We start from the raw sequence: 26,672 nt of genomic DNA on the forward strand, positions 1-26,672 counted from the left end.
TGTTTTGTGCAAGAAATAAGTACAGGAAATACATTATGAAATCAATTAATTCTTATTTCAAATCTTATGAAATCGCTGAGAAAGCACACAATTTCATTTTTTTAAAATTTTATTCCATGAAAAGAAACATCAATTTGTATATTAAGTAAGACCCTCGTCTTTAAAATAATATAAAGTATGCTTTCAATTCTGCCCATATCTTGAACCTGCGTAAAATTTTAAATTTGTAGTAGGGTACATTTTAAGTCTTTAAAATAAATGTTTAAAAACATTAAAATCTTTTTGTACACTTTGCAAAATTCTGTATGACCAATTAAAATTGTTTTGAATATCAGACTTTTAAATTGAGTTATAGTCACTTTCTCCTGAGAAAAACAAACGAGCGATCATTTAAACAATAATTAACAACTTAGTGAAAAATGATATTCAGCTAATTATGTAATTTATTATATTACGTGTTTGACATTTTTCTCCATAGACCCCGACATCACATCCGTCTGTACAGCTTCCGTTGACATGGTTACAAGTCACTCCGTTTGTACAGTTACCGCATGTCACAGAGCAGTTTACTCCGTAAAACTGTGCACTACAAACTAATTATACAATTTTTGATAATCAAAATATCACACTCATGAATGACTCATCAAGTTAATAACATCGAGTATCTAAAAAAAAAAATCTTCAGTAAGATAAATATTATTTTCAACTGCAGTGTATTCATGCAAGATGTATATGTATAACCTTTTCCAACTCAGATATTTGAATTTGTATGAGAAGAACATTTATACACAATATAGAAAACTTAAAAAAAAGACATATTTTTCTGTCAGTTACATTTACATCTCAGGCAGAAGAAACCGACTGATTTGTGAAATGTATGAAATAAAATAGTTGTGTTGTCTCTCAGGCAAAAAAAATGTTTTAAAGTAGCATTTTGGGAAAAATTCAGCCAAGAGGTTTGGGATGTAAGACTGGGCATTTAATAAATTCTGCCCATAAAACAAAATTTTTTTGTAAGTCATAGTCAGATTGTTTTGGCATAGAAAAGAGTGGTGAAAAATATTTGTTTAATATTGATCCATTTTTTAGCATCTCGAGTGTTATTTGACTGATATATAACGTAACAAGAGGCCCATGGGCGACATCGCTCACCTGGGCACTAAGGGTAGGAAAAAGTAGAAAATGGCTTTTTATTGTAAAATTTAAATCCAAAAATAGTCCCATGACCAATCATGGATTTGCTACTTTTTAGAAATGATTTTTAAAGAATTTTCCTGTATATCTTTAAAAACTTCCATCGGTCATTTTGGCCCCGCCATACCCCTTGGGGTCATGATTTGAACAGATTTGAATCTACACTACTTAAGCATGCTTCCATATAAATATGATGAATAATGGTTTTGTTATTCTTGAGAAGAATATGTTTAAAGAATTTTACTATTTATTTCTATGTAAAACTTTGGTCGGCCATTTTGGCCCCGCCCTTCCACCGGGGGTCATGATTTGAATAAACTTGAATCTACACTGTATGAACATGCTTCCATATAAATATGATGAATTATGGCTTTGTCATTCTTGAGGAGAGGATTTTTAAAGAATTATCCTTTATATTTCTATGTAAAACTTTGGTCGGCCATTTTGACCCCGCCCTACCCCCGGGGGTCATGATTTTAACAAACTTGAATCTACACTACATGAGCATGGTTCCATATTAAGATGATGAATTTTGGAAGAAGATTTTTTAAAAAAAATTCCTATATCTTTCTATGTAAAAGTTTGGTCGGCCATTTTAGCCCAGCCCTACCCCCGGGGGGTCATGATTTGAATAAACTTGAATCTACACTTCCTGAACATGCTTCCTGATAAATATGATGAATTATGGCTTTGTCATTTTTGAGAAGAAGATTTTTAAAGAATTTTCCTATATATTTCTACGTAAAACTTTGGTCGGCCATTTTGGCCCCGCCCTACCCCCGGGGGTCATGATTTGAACAAACTTGAATCTACACTACCTGAGGATGTTTCCCCATACGTTTCATCTTTCCCGGCACAGTGGTTCTTGAAAAGAAGATTTTTAAAATATACCCCCAAATGTTCATTAATTCCCAGTTATCTCCCCCTTGAATGAGGGCCTGGCCCTTCATTTGAACAAACTTGAATCCCCTTCACCGAAGGATACTTTGTGGTAAGTTTAGTTGAAATTGGCCCAGCGGTTCTTGAGAAGAAGTCGAAAATGTGACAAGTTTACAGACAGACAGACAGACAGACAGACAGACAGACGGACGGACACACATTTGGTTATATATTGGGTACATCAAGTCCAAGTCCTATTGGATACTGCTTATTGGATACAAAAAAGTGTACACACGAGAGAGCATTATTTGGGTAGTTACTGTTCAAACCTCATTGGATATTAATCCTCGTGTCCGTATTTTATTGGTTTTTTTCTTATTGTTTTTTCATTCCAAATTTATCATATATTTAATATTTGCTGGTAAATTCAGACAAGACTGAAAACATTTGGTTTTGAACCCATATTTTTGTCAATTTCCGTGATATAGCTCTTTTATTGTAACATCTAACTAATTTGTTCTTAGCAATAAGGATATACACCTGTACATTTCAAAATATCTAATATTAAAATATATGAATACCTAAGTTCAAAAAAAAACTGAATTGTGCAAACTAAACTCAACACATCTCAGACTCTGTTCAACCTTTCTTGAATAACAAAAATAAGTATTTAAGGAGCGCAGCTAGGATAAGGCTGCCCGTTAAATATCAAACTGTTCAAACTGTAGTTACTTTTCTGAACTACCTAGATATAACGTCATAATAGAATATGACGTCAAGTCACTGCATACTTGAGCTGACATGACGGGGAAAATGTCATAATTATTACACGGCATGTAGATTTATTATGGGGATATGTGTTTAATCTAAGAATAAGGGTTGTTTTTTTTTAATTTGTGTGTGCTGTTATAATGTTTCACATTTGATATTTAAATGTGTCTATTCCTTTTGCTTGTCCGATATGCATATATTCAAGCAATAGCAGCAGATTATGTTTGAAACGCTCCCCTTACACTTTCTTAGACAGAGTTAGAATTTATGAATCGTGTTTATATTGGACTGGCACAAGTGAAAGACAAGGATAAATTGAAGATATTCTGCGTGAATCTAAAAGAGAAGTATGTCTTTTAACTGAATTTTGCTGGGGGATCGTACGTAGTTTATCCGTTTTTGTATAAATCAAGATAAAGTGTGGAAAATACCCCTCTTTACATTGGTAATTTTAATTTATTGTAAAATATTTTCTTAAGAAGTAAAAATTAAACCTGCCCCCAGCACTTTTTATGTACAAGGGATAACGATTAATTGATCTATGTAACAAACTTTGCACAAATATTTCGTTTTGCACTTGTGCAGAGGAGATTTTTGTGCAACATTTAAGAATATCAAAAATGTCCGTCACGTGATCAACACAGTCATCTGACATCACAGAAATGCTTTATTATAATACCTGATTAAATTGTTATCTCAAGTTGACTGCAATTTTTAACAAGGATCGCATGTTGAAATTATAATCAAGCTCAAAATAAAATGTAAATTTTTAAGACATTTGAAGCCTTCGGACAGCCTTATCATAACTGCGAGAAACCTTTTTGAGTCATGACCAATTAATAATAAGCAAATGACCATTACATGTTGGGCAGAATGAAGGTATCCCACAGGCATTGGACAGGTGTCCAATACCCGTTGGGTTGTATTTTGACGAAAGGATTAAACTACCCAAGAACAATTGAACATGTGTACATTGTCCAATTCTATTTGGGTTTCTTGAATCTCCTCATCAAAATACAACCCAACAGGTAATGGACACCTGTCCAACTCCTCTTGGATATCTACATCTCACCCAACAGGTAATGGACACTTGTCCAATTCTTCTTGGGTTTCTTGCATTGTTTCATCAGAATACCACCCAACAGGTAATGGACATCCGTCCAACTCCTCTTGGATATCTACATCCCACCCAACAGGATACAGATACTTGTCTAATTCTTTTAAGGTTTCTTGAATCTCCTCATCAAAATACAACCCAGCAGGTAATGGACACCTGTCCAACTCCTCTTGGATATCTACATACCACCCAACAGGTAATGGACACGTCCAATTCTTCTTGGGTTTCTTGAATCTCCTCATCAAAATACAACCCAACAGGTAATGGACACCTGTCCAACTCCCTTGGATATCTACATCGCACCCAACAGGTAATGGACACTTGCCCAATTCTTCTTGGGTTTCTTGCATTGTTTCATCAGAATACCACCCAACAGGTAATGGACATCCGTCCAACTCCTCTTGGATATCTACATCCTATCCAACAGGATATAGATACTTGTCCAATTCTTTTTAGGTTTCTTGAATCTCCTCATCAAAATACAACCCAGCAGGTAATGGACACCTGTCCAACTCCTCTTGGATATCTACATACCACCCAACAGGTAATGGACACGTCCAATTCTTCTTGGGTTTCTTGAATTGCATCATCAAAATACAACCCAACAGGTAATGGACACCTGTCCAACTCCTCTTGGATATCTACATCTCACACAACAGGTAATGGACACTTGTCCAATTCTTCTTGTTTTTTTTTTAATCGTTTCATCAGAATACCACCCAACAGGTAATGACATCTGTCCAACTCCTCTTGGATATCTACATCCCACCCAACAGGCAATGGACACTTGTCTAATTCTTGGGTTTCTTGAGAATCTCCTCATAAGAATACTACCCGACATGTAATGGACACCTGTCCAATTCTTCTTGGATATCTTCATCCCTTCAATAGTATATATATTAAAAGGTATATGACTTTCTTCTTGGGTTACTCATTTTTTTTTCATAAGAAAGAAAACCCAATAGATATTGGACATTTGATATTACATCCCAACATTAGAATAAAACCCAACAGGTAATGTTTACTTGTCCAATTCTTTTTGGGTTACTTATACCCTTCATTAAAATTGTCAAATTTGTCTTGGATATTTATACTCTTGCATTAGATTGCAAACCCAATAAGTATGACATTTGCCTTCCCTAGTTGAATTCAAATTTATCTGCATAAGCATAAATAAGTCCAAAACATATTTAATACTTTAATTCTAACATTCCACATTTCATTCAGTGTACACTCTACAAATGATAGGAAATATATAAGCATTTTGTGCCTAAACTATTTGGCTTTTAAAGAATTTTATAACCATGTTTGCAAAATTTAAATTCAAATATTGGAACTTGGAGCAAGTCATTACGGGTAGGGCAAGATGCTGAAAACCATATTGATAAATAGATCACACCCTTGATAAAATATTTGCCTTCAGTTGCTAAGATTGTGTTGTATTATATGGAAAATTTCTATAATCCTGTTTATTACAGATACTTGTACAATGCATATTTTCCCTGTAATAATAAAATTTGAATGGATTTAATAGTCACCGATGTTAAAAGATATTACATGTATCTCATTAATCTCGTTTGGAAATCACAAACTTAGTTTTGAAACCGATTAAACAGTGTCGCACCAGAAAACTCAGTTACAAGTACAATGAATGAATTCGTTGTATCAAAACTTGAAAATAATTGATGCACTGTGTCCAAATCTTTTCGACAAATCGGGATAAAGATATTAAATCAAATCATCACTGTTATAAGTCTTAGAGCAAGAGAAAAGTCATTACATGCCCAAATTTTACATGAAAGGCTTTGATCCTATATTTCAATAAATGTCAAAATGGTTTTATTTTTGTTTCTCTTCCATACTTTCTTCTTCAGGGTCTTTCATGGCCTATGCTGTATGATACCTCCATTGACCCTGCTCTTTTATATTGCCATATGTTTATCCAGTAGCAGTGGTTAAGCTCAGGCAGTCTTTGAAATATTCCTCATTTCATGCATCTCCTTCAGTTCTGCCTCTGTCCATTTTATTCATTCTGTAATTAGATAAAGGCATTTCTTTGCCGTATAAAACATGTTTTTCTTGACTACAGTAAGATCACCCTTTATGTTGATCAAACCCAACCAAGAAGTAGAAGTATATTTCTTATTCAGAAATATGTTTTGATAAATAAAATGGAAGAAAAACTAAATTCTATCAACTCTTTTTTGTTTCTTCTATGTCTAACTGCATCTTCATCCTACCCCCCCCCCCTCCCCATCTGCCATAATTCTATCATCATTCAACACACAAAACAATGTTGCATATTAATTAGACAGTTTGTTAGTTTCTGATTGTTATGAAAGAGATTTTTAAAAAAAAGACTTTACACCTATTCCTTGCAAATTTTAGACTTCTAATGTAACACTATCAGTACATTAGGGGTACATAGTCTTCAAAAACATCTCTACACTTAATGATAAAGTTTTCACATAAGTATTGTTTTTAGCCAAATGATTCTGCTAAAGAGGATTTAAAATTGACCCAAACCTTACTAACTGCTTTGAAATTATATTGACAGGGACAGAGACACACTTGACACTCCATCCCTCCTTTCTGGGGTATGCTTTGCACAAAATTTAATTAAAATTGACTAAGCTGGATAGAAGTTGAAAATATGAAAAATTACAGTCAAACAGAATATGAATAACTTTCACCACATCAGACACGAAGTAGTGATCCTTAAATAAAATACACCTACAAGATAAAGCTATTTTATTCCTTTGAAGTGATATCTAGTATTGTTTCTTTTCCTGTATGCCACCTCTATCAGAACAAAATGTTATACACGTATAAACATAACCTATGACCGAATAGTACCACGGTATTTACTTAACAATTAATTAAGTTCTGGAACCAACCCTCAGATGCCCTTAAAACTAATGATATAAAACTGTCAAAGGTAAAGGGCATCTGAAGAATATAAAATAAATGATAGTACAAACAAGCAAACAGTTTGCATGAAAATGTTGGCAAACACTAGAAAAAATACTAAGGTACTTTCTCAAACTCAACATGAATACTGAAGAGGTTTTATGTAGCTGTATTGCACATACCAAAAGCTTTCCTGCCGTTAAAGGTTGGTTGCCTAGTAGTTATGTAGTATGTACAAGTTTTTCCCTCTATTTCTTCTAATTTAAAAAGCGAAAATGTCTCTAAAAATCTTATGGTTGGCATGAAGTATTCCTGATCATTTTACTGATTACATACAATTGTCCTATTTCTGAGGATCATCTTCTGATGAGTGTGTTCTCTGCAATGTTCACAATTTATTTTAACATAATGCTTAGGAAAATTTTTATGAAATATCAACGGAAAAAAGGAATCATTATCTCCACTTATCCTAAAATCACAAATAAGCATTAATCATATAAATTCACATACGTAAACACATTAGCTTTTTGTGCTATTAAATCATAGTCATCGCTGTGCAATAAAGGAAATCAAGTACTAATCCACAGCTTGGTGGCAATAAAGTTACTATCCCCGAGTAAAAAGTGACAAGCCCAAATATAGAGGCAAAAATTAAAAAGTAACATTGAAAAAAAGTTCATCGTGAAATCAGGGTATTACCTACAGATGATTCTTTTTAAAATTAAAGTTTAATTCAATTTTCGCTAGTAAAATTTAATCATATATAAATTAATGATTTGAAAAAAAATGAAAAAAGATTTTAAATATTCCTTTTATGGTCATTCACTAGTTCGTCTAATTAAAACAAAGCAAAAATCATTTTGTTTTCATCTTGAATTATCTAAAGCCATACATGGCGAATGTACAATGAAAATTATTAGACTGACATTATGAAAACTTATTATTTTTATCATTAATTTATATAAACATGATAAAGATAGAAATTATCCGTAAAATACAAAAGATTGAAATAACACACTACAGAGAAGATAAAATCGTATTATTAGATGAAACGGGGTGTTCTCCGTGCTCCGAATTGTATAAAAATCTTTAATTTAAATATATTAACTATATTTCTTTACTTTATTTTGTATTTTTCAAAAATATATTTTTTGATCAGTTACGCCATATATGGCTTTAAATAAAAAAGCGCAACATAATTGCTTGACACTTATCATTGAGCTGATTGAGTAAATGTATAAAATTTAATAATGAGATATATGTGAGGCATATATGTGCATGCAAATATTGCTATATTAAAAAAAGGAAAGGGGGGGAATTCAAATTAGGAAAAAAAGATCGTTTTTAAGTAAATCAGTCTGGTAGTACTGCAAAATGGATGCAGTTGTGGAGATTTATGGATAATAGGAGCATGCTGTCTGGAATATTTCCATAAAGGTAATTTAATAGCAAAAAAGAGTGAAAATACCGGTGGTGCTTTTCATGCATTACATGTGTGTTTTAAAATTCCTAATAGCCCAAGGGGATTCCTCAGTGTAGAAAGCCACTAGCCCCATTCTCAAAAATGGAAGCCCCGGGTGTAGTGCGATGCTAATTACGCACCCATCATGTAAAATAGTTATAGTAGCCTTATATCAATTTCAGTATTGTTTTAAATTAGTTAAAACAAATGCCAAAAACAATAATTTTTAAAAAATCTAAATAAAGCAGACACTCAAAATCAAATACAGAAAGAAGCACTGTTTTGACTGAACGTTTTTCAGTAATACAATGAATCTCTTACATATCAGATGAGATAAACTTACATTCAATTATTTAGTTGTTGTCAATTATCTTATTTATCATCATCTCAGCTCACTTTGCGATTGTAATACTGTCTACATGAACCGATAATTTACAGCTGATTAATGAACACACGATTGTTAAAATTTTCATTTCCCTTTCCAATATACATTGTCAGAATATACTTAGTTGATTATAATATAAATTAAATAATTAACACTTTCGATTTATTAAAGATTATCTAACAATATACGATCATTTACTAAATACTTCTCGCCCTCAAGAGAGTTAAAAAGACAGAGAAAATTCAAAATACATACAAGTGCAACTTAGGATTAATTGTTCCGATACATCTATTTTAATTTTGTGCACAATTGTTTTCAAAATTACATTAAAATCAATATTCCTTAAACAAAAACCCAGCAATAGATAAATATTAATCGAATAAACTTACCTTTTCTCTTGTCAATCAGACAATCTTGTTGACATTAAAGTGTTTCTTAGTCGCCATTATTTTTTTCCATGAAAACAAATGTTGTTATGATCAGGATCAACGGAAGTTGATTTTCGGAACTCTTGAGAATTCCGAATGTAAAACTGAAACACAAAACACGGTGCGTCCGTGAAAGCAACTTTTTTGGACAAATCGTCGTGTCCAACTTTTGTTGGGTACTAACCTGCAAATACCCAATTAGGGTGTTTTAAGCATATTCAGCGACACTTCTTATTGGAAAGCAAAAAGTACCCAATAAGTACAATCTTGGCATGAAAAAATCAAAATAAATGCACTCTCGTAAACACGGACGGACGGACAGACGGACAAAATGTGATAAGAAAAGCTCACTTGAGCTTTCAGCTCAGGTGAGCTAAAAATGCAGTATGAATGTTAAAAAAAGAATTACCGTCAGTACAAAAGGGTCCCTCCCATCCAGGCTTACAGGGAGATGTACAATGTCCCCTGAATCTGTCACATTCATCACAATTACTACACATCTGAGAACAGTTATGGCCGTGCCAACCAACTGGACATGCTATCAAAATTATATTTAGGTAATCATTTTTCATGGACACGAGTAAGAGAAAAGCATTGTCTTCCAAAAAAAAGCTAGTAAGTCAATAAAATATAAATTGTACTTAAATATGCAAAGGTAATACGTAATATCGCGAGTACCTCGCGGTTTTCTACTTTACTACACTCATTTTTAGGGGAGTCAAGAAAGCTCTAAATCTCGTAATTATCTGGGGCACATGGCATTGTTTACAATAGTACATGTAGCAATCGAATGATTCGAACAATTTTACGCCGAAAAAACATTGTACAATGTATTACAAAGATTTAAGTTCCAAATAGCAGATTGTCAAATAAAAAAAAATTAGAACATTTTATCAGTATTAAATGTGACGATTTGCAATGAAAATTTAAATAAGAAGAGTCCGCTTAGTTAAAATTATCGTAAAAAAAATGTAACATGTTAGGATTGGCTCCTCTCAAATCTCAATCATTTTTTGATCCGACACATATTTTTGGTTTCCCACAGAAAAACATGGAAACTTCCATGATACTTGTTTGGGAAGCGGGGGATATCATTTAGTGGGCTCAATACTCGCAGTACCTCTAGTTTACTTATCTGTTTTTATAAATTCTAAAATGATCGATCTTGTATTGTATTCAATATCACATTTGCATGAACCAAACAGACATTTTCTACCTCTATCGCAAAAGACTCCCACTAAAATAAGTAATCGAGATATCAAGTATTGAGGATTTTAAATAAAAAAGAGATAATTAGCTGTTTACAATTGCTCTACGAAAATAAAGGATCAATTTATTGTTCAGAAGGAACCTTGCTGAAGCCTTCTGAAAAAAAAGCCAGAAATAGTTGCTGCTAGAATTCAGATGTATTAGAAAACCCATGTAAGTGAACATCGAGAAAAACTTACGTGTTTGGCATTTATCTCCATAAATCCCGACGTCACATCCATTTGGACAATTTCCGTTGATATGGTGACAAGTCACTCCGTTACTACAGTTACCGCATTTCAGAGAGCAAATTTCTCCATAAAACTGTGCGCTACAAGCTGTATTATTTACAGCAATATATCAATAAAAGAATGGTACATTAATTGTATTACATGGAGTTCAAGTTAATAAACTGGATACCCGCTTTCAATTATTAGCCTTCATGTACATGTATTTGTTTTGAATGATTTTTAAAAAAGATATTGTCAAATAGGAATAATCCTGATAAAGAAAAGAGGTTGAGGAGAAAATAAAAAGGAGGTGATTCTTTACTCGAAAATGTGAAAACCATGAAACATTGTGTCAAAATGAAAATATTTTATGAATACGCTTAACATTTTGCATAAGGAGGAATAAATATAATACATAGGCAATTTAGCCACATATGATCCACATATGCATTGTCTTTCATATGAATATCATATGTGGATCATATGAAAATCATATGTATATGTATTACAATCGTATGACAATCATATGTGGCCAATCATATGACAATCATATGATCATACATATGTGAATCATATGAAGTTATATACATATGATTCTCATATGAAAGATCCTGCATATGAGAATCATATGAATATTCTGACAATAATCATATGAGAATCATATGAAACTGAACATATGAGAATTATATGAAACAATGTTCACTAATTTGTCCTTGTTATACTCAGGTAAAATTCATACGAATGTTTTGACTGTGATCATATGAGAATCATATGAAACGGCGATCATATGAGAATCATATGAAACAGTGTTCACTTATCTGTCCTTGTTATACTGAAGTAAAATTGCAATTTCAATTATATATATCAAAAGATAAATTTAAATGTACGCGGGTATGTTAAGGAAGCATATAAGTCATTTTCCGGGAAATGTAGACTTTTTAAAGAAAACTAAGTTTGATAATTTACCAAAACCGCTGACAAATGTAAACTATTATTATCTCTTGCATAGAGATAAAAGAGTGTCTAACGCAACGACATGCACGGCATCACGTGACTTCTATTAATATCGAAATTTTCCTTAATAAAAAAGCTAACAGAACAACAATACCCCGGAGTTTAATATTTTTTTTGAGTAAATGATGTAGTTGAAAAACATCTATTTTGCCTAAAAAGTGCTGCTAGAATCCCACTGTTTCGTCAGTAAAATAATTATTCCACACATTCGCAAAAAACCTTACCCGATGTTTTGAATTTTTTACATATGAACCGAGATTTTTCGTAAAACCATATTTAACTCGGGATTCTAGCAGCACTTTCCAAGTATTTTAGAAGGAAAACGATCTATCTGTACAAATTTTATGTTTTGAAATATGCAGCTTATTGTTGTTCTAATGCATTATTTTCGTCACAAATGACAGAGGAAAATCCGACCGGGATACGTATATAGCTGACTGTCTTCGAAAGAGAATATAATCAATGAAAATAAATTAGCATACCTGTTTTATTAACTATACTCCATATGAATTTCACAAGATATTCACGATATTTGCTTTTTAAACTCCATTTTACGTATCTTTGTTCATGCTGTCTTAGCCAAATTCTCTTTACACGACATCATCAATTCCAAAGTTACTTGATGTACACATATGACGTCACCGGTGGTAGATTTTAATCAAAATGAAAAAATACAGCATAACAAAGTAGGAACATTTCATTGTTGTTAATGTTTACACGTTTCTATTCATTTTCTAGAGTTAGATTACATCTCTAAATACCAATATTACGAAAACTTGTGTTCTAGAATTGACGTCATCTCGCCTACTATGACGTCATAATGTAGCACTGATTTAGTCATGGTAGAATATTTTGTATGCTTCCTTATCCCCCATGCGTACATTAAGTCAAAAGAATTTGTTAGTAATTAATTAATAGATTGTATATAAAGTTCTACTCTGTTTAACCCAACGCCCCCCCCCCCCCCCCCCTTTCCTTCTAGAAAAAACCTTTCACAATTTTTTTTCTGTTATAATGCATTTCCCAGACAAAATAGATAAAGAATAAATTTATTTGCTTTTCATTTTAAATCTTTTGGGTTGGCTCAGTAAAATTAAAATAATTCCGTATTTTTCTCCGGGCCGGTTTTGCCTTTTATCGGATGAAAATATACGTCATTTTTGACGTCACTGCTGCAGCAGACGTGTTGGGTGTTTGGAAAAGGCAAGTGATCTCCTAACAATAATATTTTAAAGACTTTTGATTCATATTGTTTAAAAATAATTTCATTATTGTTACAGATGCGTATGAACTCTCTATATACTCTTATCACTTGCATCATGCATGTAATTGTTAAATCAATGCATTTCGTAAACCTAACGTTCGTGATCTGTAAGTAAGTTTGGATAAAATTTGTTTCTGAATGAATGTAAACATTACATGTTAGGCTAAAGGCATTACTGCTTTTTAAAACTTGAATTTGTTTTCGGTTTGTTACGTACCGATATGAAAGTGAAAGTAGAAACCTGTCAGTTGGCGTTATGTATGTTGAGATCGTTATCAAGTCCGGATTCCTTCTTAAACTTAATGACAAATGTTTGTTTTTATGGCCTTTAGATGCATTCGGCAACTTGATTTCAGTGTCACAGTGCTGTTTTTTTTCAGTCCAAAGAGCCCGAAGCTGATAAGACTGGCGATTGATCCTGAAGCTGATTTGACAGACGATTGCATTGTAGACATAAAGGTTTTATAAAATAGTTTGGGTTCGGGATACATATATTTGATACGTCACAAACAGCTGATTTACCACCATATTAAGCCAGTTGTGATTATACCCTGGATTTACACAGACGTCTGACGACACTGTCCCGTCCGAGGTCCACAGCTCAGGTGGGTTGTAACTTATTGTTACCTCTCACCATTTTCACGAGTTATACTAACTACATAGATTGTATTTCCTTGTACTAACGCACTTCACAACATTGGCGTCGCCGGAAGGATCTTCCGATCGGTGAAGTGCGACATATTGTGTGTTTATATTTCGCGCCATTTTTTTTTTCTTTGTTTTCCGTTTTTCTTCTCAAATAAAATTCTTTTTAAAAAAAATAAATTCAATGGCGGTTTCTATCATTTCCTTGCTTTTTTCTCATTTTTTCATTTAGATTTGATTGTTGTCGGATTTTCTGATAACGATCATAAACACTTCACAGTCACTCTTGATTTTCTGTCGGACATTCTGATAGTTAATCAACAGCACGACTGTTTTTCTATCTTTATTTTTGAACAAAACAAAACTGAATCAGAATGGCAAATAGTGAAAACCCTGTAGACATAAACAATGCTAGTTTTGGGGAATTAAAAACAATCCCAAACATAGGAGATAAAAGGGCAGGGTTAATCATGAGACTTAGGGAAGAAAAGGGGACAATCTCTGTTGAAGATTTAAAAACACTAACATCAATCCCAAGCACAGTATGGGATCCCCTTGTGAGTGAGGGTGTGATTGTTTTTGGAGAGAGAGACACACAAACACAATCAGAAAAAAACACAATACCCCAAAATTGAAGATGCTTTAAATGAAATTGCAAAATTACAATCAGATATAGCATGGCTCACAAAAGACAATGAAAGAAAGAATATACAAATTGTTCAGTCAGAAAAAGACATCACTTCTAGACAACAGCAAATAGAAGATTTAGAAAATACATTAAGATCAGAACATGAACAACAAATGTACAAACTACAACAAAAAATTGAAACAGAGCTAGCAAACACAAAAGCAAATAACGAAAACACTTTCAGTAAAAAAATGACGGCAAAGAACGAAGAACTTGCGACATTAGAACAAAAACTTTACGAACAAGACAACAGATGGGTAGGTAAGTTACAACATTTAGAAAACAAAATTAAGCAGCTTGAAGATGAAAAGATCAGCCGAGAAGTAGACAAGTTAGCACCACAGGGAGTCTACAAAAAGACATCATCTGCGAACTCTGACACTAATGAGCCAAAGAGATCAAGTCCACCAAAAATGTCCACCTTTGATGGAAAGAGCGGTTTTCCCACATTGCGTCCAGATACAAATGGTCTGATGAACAAAAACTGGACAAACTTATTGAGAGTCTTCGAGACAAGGCCTTGAAATACTTCAGTTCCAGACCAAGTTCAGATCAAAGAAGCTTCAAGAAACTGAGTGCAAAAATGAATGAGAGATTTGGCAAGAAAGACCTGCCTCATATAATACGAAGACAACTTCAAGATATCAAACAAGGCCTGGAGGAATCCGTAGACGAGTTTGCAGATAAGGTTCTGGAAATGACCACAGACGGATACCCAGACACGCCTGAAGATTGTCGACAAACTGTTGCAATAGATGCATTTTTGAGAGGCTCCACAAATAAACAAGCTGCACTCATTGCCATGGACAAAAACCCAGACACACTAGACATTGCCACACAATACATGAAAAGTGCAATCACAAACCAAAAGCTCATTCTAGGTATAAAAAAATCTGAAACAAGAAGGGTAAAATTTGAAAGTTCAGAAAGTGAGTGTGAGGAAGATGGAGAGAAGGTTAGCAAGATTAGGTCTCTTTACAATAAACAAACATCAACAACATACACAGAACAAACAAAAATGTCAAGACTTGAGTCAAGGGTCACAAGATTAGAAGATGACATGAAAGATATAAAAACAAACGTCCAAGACATTTTAAAAATTTTAAAATCTCCAAGTCAGAAACACAATTACAGGTCAAACAGTAAAGAGGGTACAAGAGTTAGATCACCTTCAAGTAGCCCAAACAGACAAACCTGCTTCAAATGTGATCAAGAAGGTCACTTTGCTAAAGACTGTCCTAATCGTAGAAGTAGGTCACCATTTCAGAGTAGGAATAGGTCACCATCACCCCAGTCTAAGCCTTTAAACTTCAACAGGTTGGAGATGTAGGCCATTCTTCAACCCATTCAGATACATCAGACAGGCCTCGTCCTAAAGTAAAATTTAACTTACAAGAAATTGACCTTTACAAAGATGATAGATTGAAAAACACCCTTTATGTCCCTTGTACTGTAAACAACAGAACAATTGATGCTGTGATAGATACTGCTGCACAAGTCACTGTTATGAATTGGGAACTTTTTGAAACCCTCCAACCCAAACCAAAATTAAATAAAGAAATAACTTTGAAAGGGGCAGGTAAACATAACATCAAAGCCAAAATAGCAGAAAAGGTTAAGTTGACAGTAGGGCCAATAGTACAAAGGTGGGATGTAGTGGTTGGGGAGATTGCAGACTCATTATTATTTGGTCTTGATTTTTTGAAAGCACACAATAGCATTATCAATATGCAAAACTTGACTCTTACTTTGGATCAAACATCAGTACCAATCACTAAGATAAAAACAGAGTGTTCTAGGGATGATGTTCAGGTATATAGAGTTTCTGTACAGAAAAGAACAGTTATACCACCTCAAACAGTTCAAATTACACCAGTAAAAGTTGACAGATCATTCAAAGGTTCACTTTGTATTGAGACAGAAAAGAACTTTTCTAAGGGTATTATGCCTCCAAATTCTGTGATTAATTCAGAGCATACAAACATTTCCTTTAGAAATCCAACAGATAGATTTGTCACTTTAAAAAAAGGTGAAAATATAGGTTTTGGAATGGAAATAGATGAAGTGGTTGATATGGAAGATGACGAACAAATATCTGTCAATAAAATTGACATAGATCACTCCATTACTAAACCATCATCTGAAATTTTAAGATCTCAGTTACCACCCCACTTACAAGACCTATATGATAGATCAATTACTAACCTAAATGAGGAAGACCATTATGAAGTTTTCTCTTTGTTAAATAGATTTCAGCATGTTTTTGCCAAAGATGATTTTGATTTAGGTCTTTTTAATGGGGAGATAACTCATAAAATTAACACTGGTGGAGCAAGACCAATCAAACAGAAGTTGCGTAGAACACCAATGGGGTTTGAAAATGAAGAGAAAAAGCACATAGAGCAAATGATTGAAAAGGGTATAATTCAACCCTCTAATTCAGAGTGGGCCTCTCCTCCTGTATTAGTGAGAAAGAAAGATGGGAAAATGAGATTTTGTATAGACTATAGGGCCCTTAACAAAGTTACAACAAAAGATGCTTTTCCCATACCAAATATACAAGATTGCATTGACACTTTAGGGGAAATTCTTTTTTCAGTTCACTAGATATGGCTTCATGTTACTGTCAGGTACTAGTAGATGAACAAGACAGAAGCAAAACAGCATTTACAACTAAATATGGCTTGTATGAACATGTTAGATTACCCTTCGGTTTATGTAACAGCCCAGCCACTTTTAGTAGAGTTATCCAACAAGTCTTAAGGGGATTAACATGGCAAGAATGCTTAGCATATTTAGATGATGTTATCATTTTAGGTAGTGATATGCTGTCCCATACTAGAAATCTTACTGCAGTTATTTCCAGGTTTGAAAAATACAATCTGAAACTCAAACCTCAAAAGTGTGAACTATACCAAAGAGAAATCAAATTTCTAGGAAAGTTAGTCAATCAAAATGGTGTTTCAGTCAATCCTGAAAGTATAGATATTATCAAAAAGTGGCCAGTCCCAAAAGATACAAAGCAATTAGAATCATTCTTGGGATTCGCAAACTACCACAGAAATCATGTTAAGGGTTTTGCTGAAATTTCTCACTCATTATACCAACTTGTAAAAACATCCAAAAAGTCAAAATTTGAATGGTCAGAAGAACATCAAAATGCATTTGAAATGATCAAACAATGCATCATTCAAGCTCTGACATTAGCGTACCCAAATTCACAAGATACCTTTTTTTTTAGACACGGATGCATCAGATAATTCAATTGGTGCTGAATTATGTCAAATACAAAATGGTAAAGAACAAATTGTAAGTTTTGCTAGCAAGGTATTAACACCAGCCCAAAGAAAATATTGTACCACTCGAAAAGAACTCTTGGCAATTATTACATTTACAAGACAATTCAGACATTTTTGTTGGGTAATACCTTTATTCTAAGAACCGACCACAATAGTTTGATATGGCTCTTAAATTTCAAAAACATTGAAGGTCAACTAGCAAAATGGATTGAGGAACTGTCACAATATAACATCATTTTACAACATAGACCAGGGAAAAACCATAGTAATGCAGATGCCCTTTCGAGAATACCAGATAGTGTAGATCTTTGTAATGAATATAGACCTGGAATAGAATTGAGTCAATTACCTTGTGCTGGGTGCCATTTTTGCACTCGAGCAAAACAACAGTGGGCCACTTTCGAGAATGATATAGATTATGTTACTCCTTTAACAATAAGATCAGTTGACAGTGTTGATAAAATTGCTTTTGGGTTGTCAGATATTTTTGATCGAGAAGAATTAAACAAAAATCAAAATGAAGATAGTGATATTTACAAGGTCAAGACTTGGATAGAGTCTGGGATAAATCCATCTCAGAAAGAGTTATCATTAAGTAGTCCCAGTGTTAGATATCTTTGGTCAGGTGAATCTCAGTTACACCTAAAAGATGGTCTTCTATATTACTTATGGGAAGATCATATTAATCCAAGATATTTGTTTGTAGCTCCAAAAAATATGCAACCTGAAATATTGAAACATTGTCATGACTGCAAAACAGCAGGACATTTAGGTCAAACAAAGACTTATGAAAAATTGAAACAATGCTCAATTTGGTATGGTATGTCACAAGACTCCAAACTTTATGTTGAAAATTGTAGTGTATGTAACAAGAATAAAAAGCCCAACATCAAAGCTAAGGCTGCTCTAGGTCAATATCATGCAGGTTATCCTCTTCATCGTGTACACATTGACATACTGGGACCTCTTCCTGTAACCAAAAATGGAAACAAATACATCTTGATGATCATTGATCAATTTACTTAATGGTTAGAAATTGTCCCAATGCCAAACCAAAATTCTGAAACAGTAGCAAAAGCTGTGGTTGATAATTTTATATCTCGGTATGGTTGCCCTAGAGAGTTACATTCTGACCAGGGTAAAAATGTCGATGGTGTACTTATGCAAAAATTGTGTCAGCTATTACAAATAGCTAAAACCAGGACAACACCATACCATCCTCAGTCTAACGGTCAAGTTGAAAGATACAACCGTTTAGTACTACAGAGTATTCGATGTTATTTAAAAGACAAACAACATGAATGGGACCTCAATTTACAACAAATTGCAGGTGCTATTAGAGCTACTGAAAATAGACAAACTCAGTTTACACCAAACTTTATGTTTTTAGGAAGGGAGACGACCCAACCTATAGATTTGATACTAGGTACATGCAACCTGAACAACTCTGAGAAAGAAATTCCTGAATACTTACAAGATTTGAGGTCTAATATTACAGAATGTCATCAAATTGCAAGAGAAAATATTTGTAAAGCCCAAAATAGACAAAAGCGATACTTTGATACCAATTTATACCAAAGTACATACAATGTAGGAGATGTTGTACTGAAAATTGATTAAGCTACAAAACTGGGTCAAAGTTCAAAATTAAAGTCTCCTTGGAAGGGTCCATATATCATAACTGAGGTCAAATCTCCTGTTTTATTTAAGATCATTGATAAGAAAAACAGAGAATCTGTAATACACCATGACCGCATTAAGTTCTGTAAAGATTTAAATCATCCCGGCTGGGTAAAAAGATTCAGGAATAAATTTTTCAACCAGAGTGATGGGTCTTTAAAGCAGACTAGTTGTCCTTCTGAATCTGATGATGTGATCTCAGATGTTGCAAACCTTTTTGCTAGGGATGATGCGTCGGATGTTCTGATGCATCATCAAAACCCCAGTACTGCTTCAAGTTCTCTTTCTTCAGGAAAAGAACAGGTTAAAAGAGGTCAAAGGACAAGACAAAGACCCAGTTACCTATCTGATTATGTACAAGATCAAATTAACAGAAGTGCATGTGATTTAATAACTAGCATGTTTCACTGTTTTTATAATGTTTTATATATAAGTAAAAATGAAAAAAAAAAACATTCAAAACAAAGAAACAAAATAATAGACAAATTAACATATTTAGTTTTTTTTAATGGTGTATATTTATTTCATTTTACTATTTTATGCCTGTATAATAATATATCAAAAACCTTTAAGCATCAGGAACATTAAAAGTTTTACAAATTTATATATTAAAAGTAACTTGTATTAAATGTAAAAATACAATTGTTTTAGAAATGTCAGAGTTAGGAGATCATTTTGTACCTGACTATGAGGAAGAACCTCTACCAAACCACGTGCAAGGTTCCACTTTAGGTAAAAAAGGGAAAAAGTGCCCTGTTTGTAACTCAAAGTTTACACATGTCCGACGACATGTTATTCAAGAACATATTCCTTGGTTTCTTTATCCAAAGACATCATGTTGGACATGTGAATTAGGTTTTGGCCAGGAAAGGTTTTTGAGGTTGCATATAGAAAAAGAACATTTTGATGACTCCACATATTGTAGATATGATACTGACATTCATGGTCAAATGTGGGTTGAAAAAATATCTACTTTAATCAACAGATTCAACAAAGTAAATGTGATATCATTTATAAATTCAAACGAAAAATTTTCTGCATGTTTAGGAACAATTTGGCAAGAGGATGACCTTGTACAAATAAAATATTACTTAGAAACAACTCATCAACATCAGTCATTACCAAAGTCTCCTTATCCTGCTCAAAACTTTACAAGTTTGTTTCACTGGAAAATACTTAGTATTCTGTTGGATATAAGCAGCCCGCCTGCTGAGGTTTTACAAAATTGTGAACTTACAAAAAAGAAAGACATACTCATAATAGGATCCTCAATTATTCATTGGGCCCATCAAAGATCTATTGACACTCACTCTACTGACTTAGGTTTACAAAATTGCAACATTAAGTGGCATGGAATAAGAGGCATGAGATGGTCTTCGCTTACAGAAACACTTCACACTGCTACAAAAGATATAATCCCAAACATTATTATAATTCATTTAGGATCTAATGACATCTCTTTTTCAAGTCCTCTTTCTCTCATAACCAAAATGCAAAATGACATTTCTTCATACATGGAGAATTTTCCAGATACAATTTTTATTTATTCGGAACTATTGTCAAGAAGAGTCTGGGGCAAAATCGCAGTCTGGGAGGGAGAAAACAAGAAAACGACAATCAATAGAGAATTAGGATCATTTATGGAAAGAAGGGGAGGGAAAGTGATATTCCATCATGAAATTCATTGGAAATACAGAACACTTTTTAGAAGAGATGGGGTACATTTGACAGAAATTGGAAATGACATTTTGCTATCAGACTTCAAGGATGCTTTAAAAATGTTATGTTAATTTTATAGTGTCATTATTTTTAAAATTGTATATATTTGTACTGTATACTGCTTTTATATTTAAATGGCATAAAGTCGGATGTTCTGATTTGTGCCATATCCCAGGGCTTATTAAAACGGGGAGGAATGTAGTAATAAAGGTTTTATAAAATAGTTCGGGTTCGGGATACATATATTTGATACGTCACAAACAGCTGATTTACCACCATATTAAGCCAGTTGTGATTATACCCTGGATTGACACAGACGTCTGACGACACTGTCCCGTCCGAGGTCCACAGCTCAGGTGGGTTGTAACTTATTGTTACCCCTCACCATTTTCACGAGTTATACTAACTACATAGATTGTATTTCCTTGTACTAACGCACTTCACAACAGCATCATCACAACATTGAAGGTTAAAATAAATACTTGAAATAAAAAATCAAAGTATCTGTAATGTCTCTTTATGACAAAATATTTCTTGATAATTTCTTTTTGTTCTTTTATAATTCTACATTGTTTGCATGGCTTCATCAAAAATAAATTCAACTCAACTCAATACTCTAGAAATTTTTTTCTACATTATTATGATTATAAATTTAATCCAGTGCACTTAAAATATGCAAAGTATGAATAGATTTTGCTGGCTGTAAAGGCTATGAAACTATATAGTATACAATAACATTGTGGGAAGAGGGGGGATAAACTGGATTTTTGAATTTCAACTAAAAATGTATTATAGTGACATCCAACTTTAAAGGTATAAATACATGTGCATGTATGTTGAAAGAACATCAGCTAGCTAATCCATTGAATTTTTACATCTATGTACATGTGTATTCATTTACTGACAATTATTTTTCCCCCCAACACTAGTGAATGGTACGCGTGCTTATAGTTTCGGGTTAAATGTTAGATATATTTAAGACTATAGAGAACCTACAAACTTGTACTCTCTCTTTTTGATAGTTTAAGTTTTAATTAAATGTATTCTTAGAAAATATCTACTGTGTGAGACTGTGAGTATTTGTCTTACAGGTTCAATATACAGTCAGCCTCTCATAAGATAAAGAACAAATCCCAAGATCCAAGGCTTGCTTCAAAGTTAAGGTAACTACACACTGTAAAATAAACTTTGTTATATTCTTCCCAAAAGTCTGGGATATCTTGGAATCACAATGTCTGTTTTTCTGCCTGTCTAATTGTCTGTTGTATTTTTTGTACAGAAATAATAATCATGTATCTATATCAGAATCTTCTTAATTTTTTGACAATCTGAATTAATATGTACTGTTTGAACATTCTAAATTTGATTGTCAGAATAACAAAAAATTGCTTTAAATGATTTTATTATGAAGCATATCTTTCAATAGTGTAATTGTTTTGCAAATTACATCAAAGGATTTCTCAAAACACGTAGTATAACATATATAACATTAGTTTTATCTTGTATCATATCTGTGTCAGTGAATTGGGCATACATTTTTTTGCTGATTATACCTAAGTAACTTTTATAACTCATAAAATTTAAGAATTATTTTATTTTTTGAATTGAATTTTTTTGTAGAGACCATTCTGTGCCACAAAGAAATTGTTCAGGAAGAGGAGAAGTGGTGGATATTCATTTTTGGTACGGTACAGTTCAAAGAGATTTTCAAAATGGTCATGGAAGATCAAAGGGAGGACAAATGAAAAAACTGAAAGATACAGAAGGAAAAAGAGCAAAGAAATATATGGAATAATTATGAAATGGGGAGGATGTACACAATCTTGTCTGAATTTGACGTGTGAAGATTTCCCATATTCTTATTGTATGCTGGAATAATCAATAACTTGATTTTTCATAAATTTACAATAGAGAATACATGACAAATGTTATTGCTGATATTTCAATTTTGCTTTGGACACTTTCATGTCATGTGGTATTTTTATACATTACCTAATTATGTTATTCATTTGTACATGCACAGTATACATGTTTTACTACTAAATCATTTTGCTGAAATCTTATAATTTGTACTCATGTTAGAATATGTTTAAAATACATGTATCGACAAATGCTACTGACTTGTTTGTATATTTTCTTGCTTAGAATGTAGACTGTGAAAAATAAGTTATTTCTCTTGATGAAAATAATTTTATCAAAAAAGATGTGTAAGCATTTTAAGATATTTTAAAATATTTAACCAATGAAGATCATTGTAATGTAATGAATTTTCATCTAAAGCAGAACTATCTGATTTTTAAATGTGTACAAGAATGTGAAAAATATTGAAAAAGAACACACAAGTGATTCACATGATTTACATATGATGTCCTTTTCATATGATTCTCATATGTAAATGGCTTGAAACACACTGAAATCATTCATATGAAAATCATATGTAGTTATTTTCATATGATTCACATATGTGGATCATATGTAAATCATATGATTTGCTTCATATAATTCACATATGATGCCCTTTATCTATGATTCTCATATGAAACCAATCATATGAGAATCATATGATATACATATGAGAATCATATGTGGCTAAGTTGCCTGTGTAGGTTATTTATGAAATCCTGGACAATTTCAAATAAGAGTAGCCATCAAAAAGTTTTCAAAATTGATTCAATATCAGTGTTATTGTATTTTTGCAATCAACAGCACTTATACTGACAAAGTTTATTTTCCATTTCTTATTTAGATGCATCTCCCCCCCCCCCCCCTATTTTGCAATCATCTGTGATGGTTTGTACAAAAAATATGTACCCCTGACGGCTTTTTTCATATTATAACATATGTTTTTAAACCCAAGTTGGTATTTGCTAGAATTGAATGAATAAAATACACTGAACTTGTGTTTTGTTAACTGAATGTTTACAGTAAAGATGTGAAATGTTTTTTTCTTTAACTTACGTAGTTCACAGTGATGTCCCTTATACCCAGGTTTACACCCCTGACAAGCACCTGTCTCTATGTGACAATAACGACAGTTATTATCAGGACAGGAGATGGAACAGTCTGGTCCATATACTTCTTGATCTTTGCAACCTAGGGTTTAAAATACTTTTTTTTATAATGTTAAGAGGATTTTAGATAAAATTATTCTTTTTTCTTCTTTAACATTGTTATTGAATACATGTAATTTTACAAACTTTTATTGTTCATTGAAGACTTTCATTTGTTTGAACAACTTTTAACTTATAAAATCTTTCGTCCATTTTAAATTGAGTTTAACGAGAATCGATCGATGTTTTATTTTGTGTAAAATTGCTTTAGACATGTACTCTTCATTGCCTTCACAAATGAATACTATATTGTCACAGTTATAACGACGCCAAATTTATTTGAGAAATTTTGCCTTTTTTCAATCCAAGAACATGCCTTCACTGTGCTTGCTGAAAGCTTACTCATTTTGGTATTTCGTTCAATTTTTGTTCCTTATTAATGTTTGGTGTATGAAAAACAACTTCTTCACATACTGTTTTACATGTAAAACATAAACAAAATGTTCAAAGTTTCAGAAAATAAATATTGGAGAGAAATTTGTATGCTGACATGAGCCTTTAAATTAATGGTATTTATGGTACTGTGCTCCGTGATCGGTAATTTGTGAGATCGAGGCAAGGCCGCGACTGAACAAAGTCGATAAATAGGTAGCAAATGGTTCTTTGGTTCAATTGGTTCATTGCACTCGACGCTTTAAGTAGATGTTTGGGTCCTTCGGATGAGATTTTAAAAACAGGAGACCCGGGTCACCGCCGGCGATGGCACGATAGAGATCCTAACTGTTCATAAGCCATGGGTGCAAAATAAAGTCCAATATCTGAAGCTCTTCACTTGATGATGGTGTTGTCTCCATATATGTGATTGAGCCATTAAAGAATGGGAGGTAAAACAATAAACTATCAAGCAATCAATGAAGCAATCTAAACGTCGTATTATGTATACCTTTTAAGAATTACACATTTTCTGAGAAAAAGTTTAAATTCCTTTTTTGTGTTCTCATACATGTACATATAAGCCCAATTTTCAGTAAAAAAAAGGCTACACCTAATTTTATTTTCATTCTAGAGTGAGATATGGATATACTGCAACTTATGTGTTATATTTAAAGCATCTCAGCATTTAGTTCCTTGCCTGAATTAATTAATTTGTTTTAAAATCTAAAAGTAGTTCTAGAGGATGATTTCATACGAAAAAAAATCAACATATGTTAATACATTTTTTTCTAATACATGTATTTTGATATCGCTACAATTGTACACACTCACGGTAAGGTAACAATTTCAATTTAATTTTTCTCATCATTGTAAATGTATATAAATATATTTGCATGACATGTTTCGTAATGTTTAATGACATCCTCAATAAAAGCGTTGTACACTTTCAGAATACTCAGTAAATCATAAAACAAATTAAAAAAAAAATCTGTCTGCAGACTTCACCACATTCAATAAATCACGTTTCTATTGACGTATACTTTTTTTATTATCGAAAAAAGACAAAAAGCGTACCGTTAACTTCAACTTCACACAATTCGTTGTGTGCCCACTTGCTGAATTGAGCAGCACGTGCTGCATCCTGTGGTCTGACGTTGTAGTAGATGACGTATTGGCCGTGTACAGGACATTTTATGTCTGCAATTGACGGTATGGTTGCCGTGGTGTAGTTTTCATCATGAAAACATAAATACCCATCCAGTCTGTTTGTTGTATTAGATATGTAGACATAAAATCCTAAAAATCTCGTTGTGTATCCATTCGAAGCATCTTAAACAAAAGCAAATATAATGATTTTTTTTCAGGAAAAAAATAATTGATACGTAATCTGCAAGAATCAGTTTTTAATTACTTAATAAATTGATATAAATGCTGAAGTGTCGAATTATAGAAATACTTTGTGAGCAATCTATCCATCCACGTGTGGACAGCAACTAATTAGTTCTTTCTATTACGATGAATATATGACATTTTTGAACCATTGAAATAGCTGCATTCGGATTTCAATTTTCATGAAAAGAAAACCGTCAATATATACATGTATTACCTTAAGAACCTCTCTCTCTCTCTCTCTCTCTCTCTCTCTCTCTCTCTCTCTCTCTCTCTCTCTCTCTCTCTCTCTCCTGCAAATATGTAATTTAAAGTAATTACAGTCGAATTTTTTCTTTGTAAAAGTAATGGAAATATTGAATGCAAATTTAGAATTTTATATCGCAAAAGTGTAAGTAAAGGATAATTTCTATTAAATTGTAAATCATTTCTTGTCGTTTAATGATACATTTGACAGGGATGTACATGTATTTATTGAAACGGAAATGGTTGCTGTTTAGTTTCGTATAAACGTTAGACCTACGTTTTCTTTTCATTTCTTAAACACTAAAAAATATTAATTTTGCGATCATACAAGTAGTATGAAATTGCCAATTTACGGGGACTGCTCTGATACACGCTGTATTAGAGTGTTTTGATACCTCTCAGTGAACAGTGTTTGAAGTAGATTTCAGCTGTGTGTCGTCTAATACATTGTATTAAGACCTGAATAAGGCATACAGTTGTGGAGGGCACAAAGCTGAGAAACTGAAATAACCTGAACATAAGACCTAAATAAGGCAGTTGGTTGGTTATAGGGAGAGGTGGCATACCACAGATTAAGGTGGGGGAAGTGCCAAGAGGCAGTACTATCGTAGTGACAGGA

At 33.0% G+C, this 26,672-nt stretch overlaps 2 protein-coding genes and 1 long non-coding RNA gene across 4 annotated transcripts in view; 2 read left to right on the top strand and 1 right to left on the bottom strand.

The window, feature by feature from the left end:
- Nucleotides 1-24,021, bottom strand: part of LOC134236038 (receptor-type tyrosine-protein phosphatase epsilon-like) — a 38,117-nt gene extending 14,096 nt beyond the window's left edge. The window contains exon 1 of the mRNA XM_062718223.1: nucleotides 23,892-24,021. The gene's annotated coding sequence lies outside the window, so the exon portion shown is untranslated. The remainder of the gene's footprint in view (nucleotides 1-23,891) is intronic.
- Nucleotides 12,899-22,948, top strand: LOC134236047 (uncharacterized). 2 transcript variants are annotated; one of them, XR_009985524.1, is made up of 4 exons: nucleotides 12,899-13,013; nucleotides 13,283-13,361; nucleotides 22,025-22,096; nucleotides 22,554-22,948. It is a non-coding gene; the product is annotated as an uncharacterized LOC134236047 (long non-coding RNA). The 2 variants fall into 2 exon arrangements; XR_009985523.1 differs by lacking the exon at nucleotides 12,899-13,013 and having other exon boundaries at nucleotides 13,155-13,361.
- On the top strand, nucleotides 19,868-21,004 carry LOC134236041 (uncharacterized). The gene has a single exon (XM_062718227.1). It carries the CDS (start codon nucleotides 19,868-19,870, stop codon nucleotides 21,002-21,004), a length of 1,137 nt encoding a protein of 378 aa, XP_062574211.1.
- Nucleotides 24,022-26,672: the final 2,651 nt, after the last annotated feature.

This window comes from Saccostrea cucullata, unplaced genomic scaffold (assembly GCF_032062105.1).
Source record: "Saccostrea cucullata isolate Sc308-1 unplaced genomic scaffold, CSIRO_AGI_Scuc_v1 ctg1483, whole genome shotgun sequence".
Taxonomy (NCBI): Eukaryota; Metazoa; Mollusca; class Bivalvia; order Ostreida; family Ostreidae; genus Saccostrea; species Saccostrea cuccullata.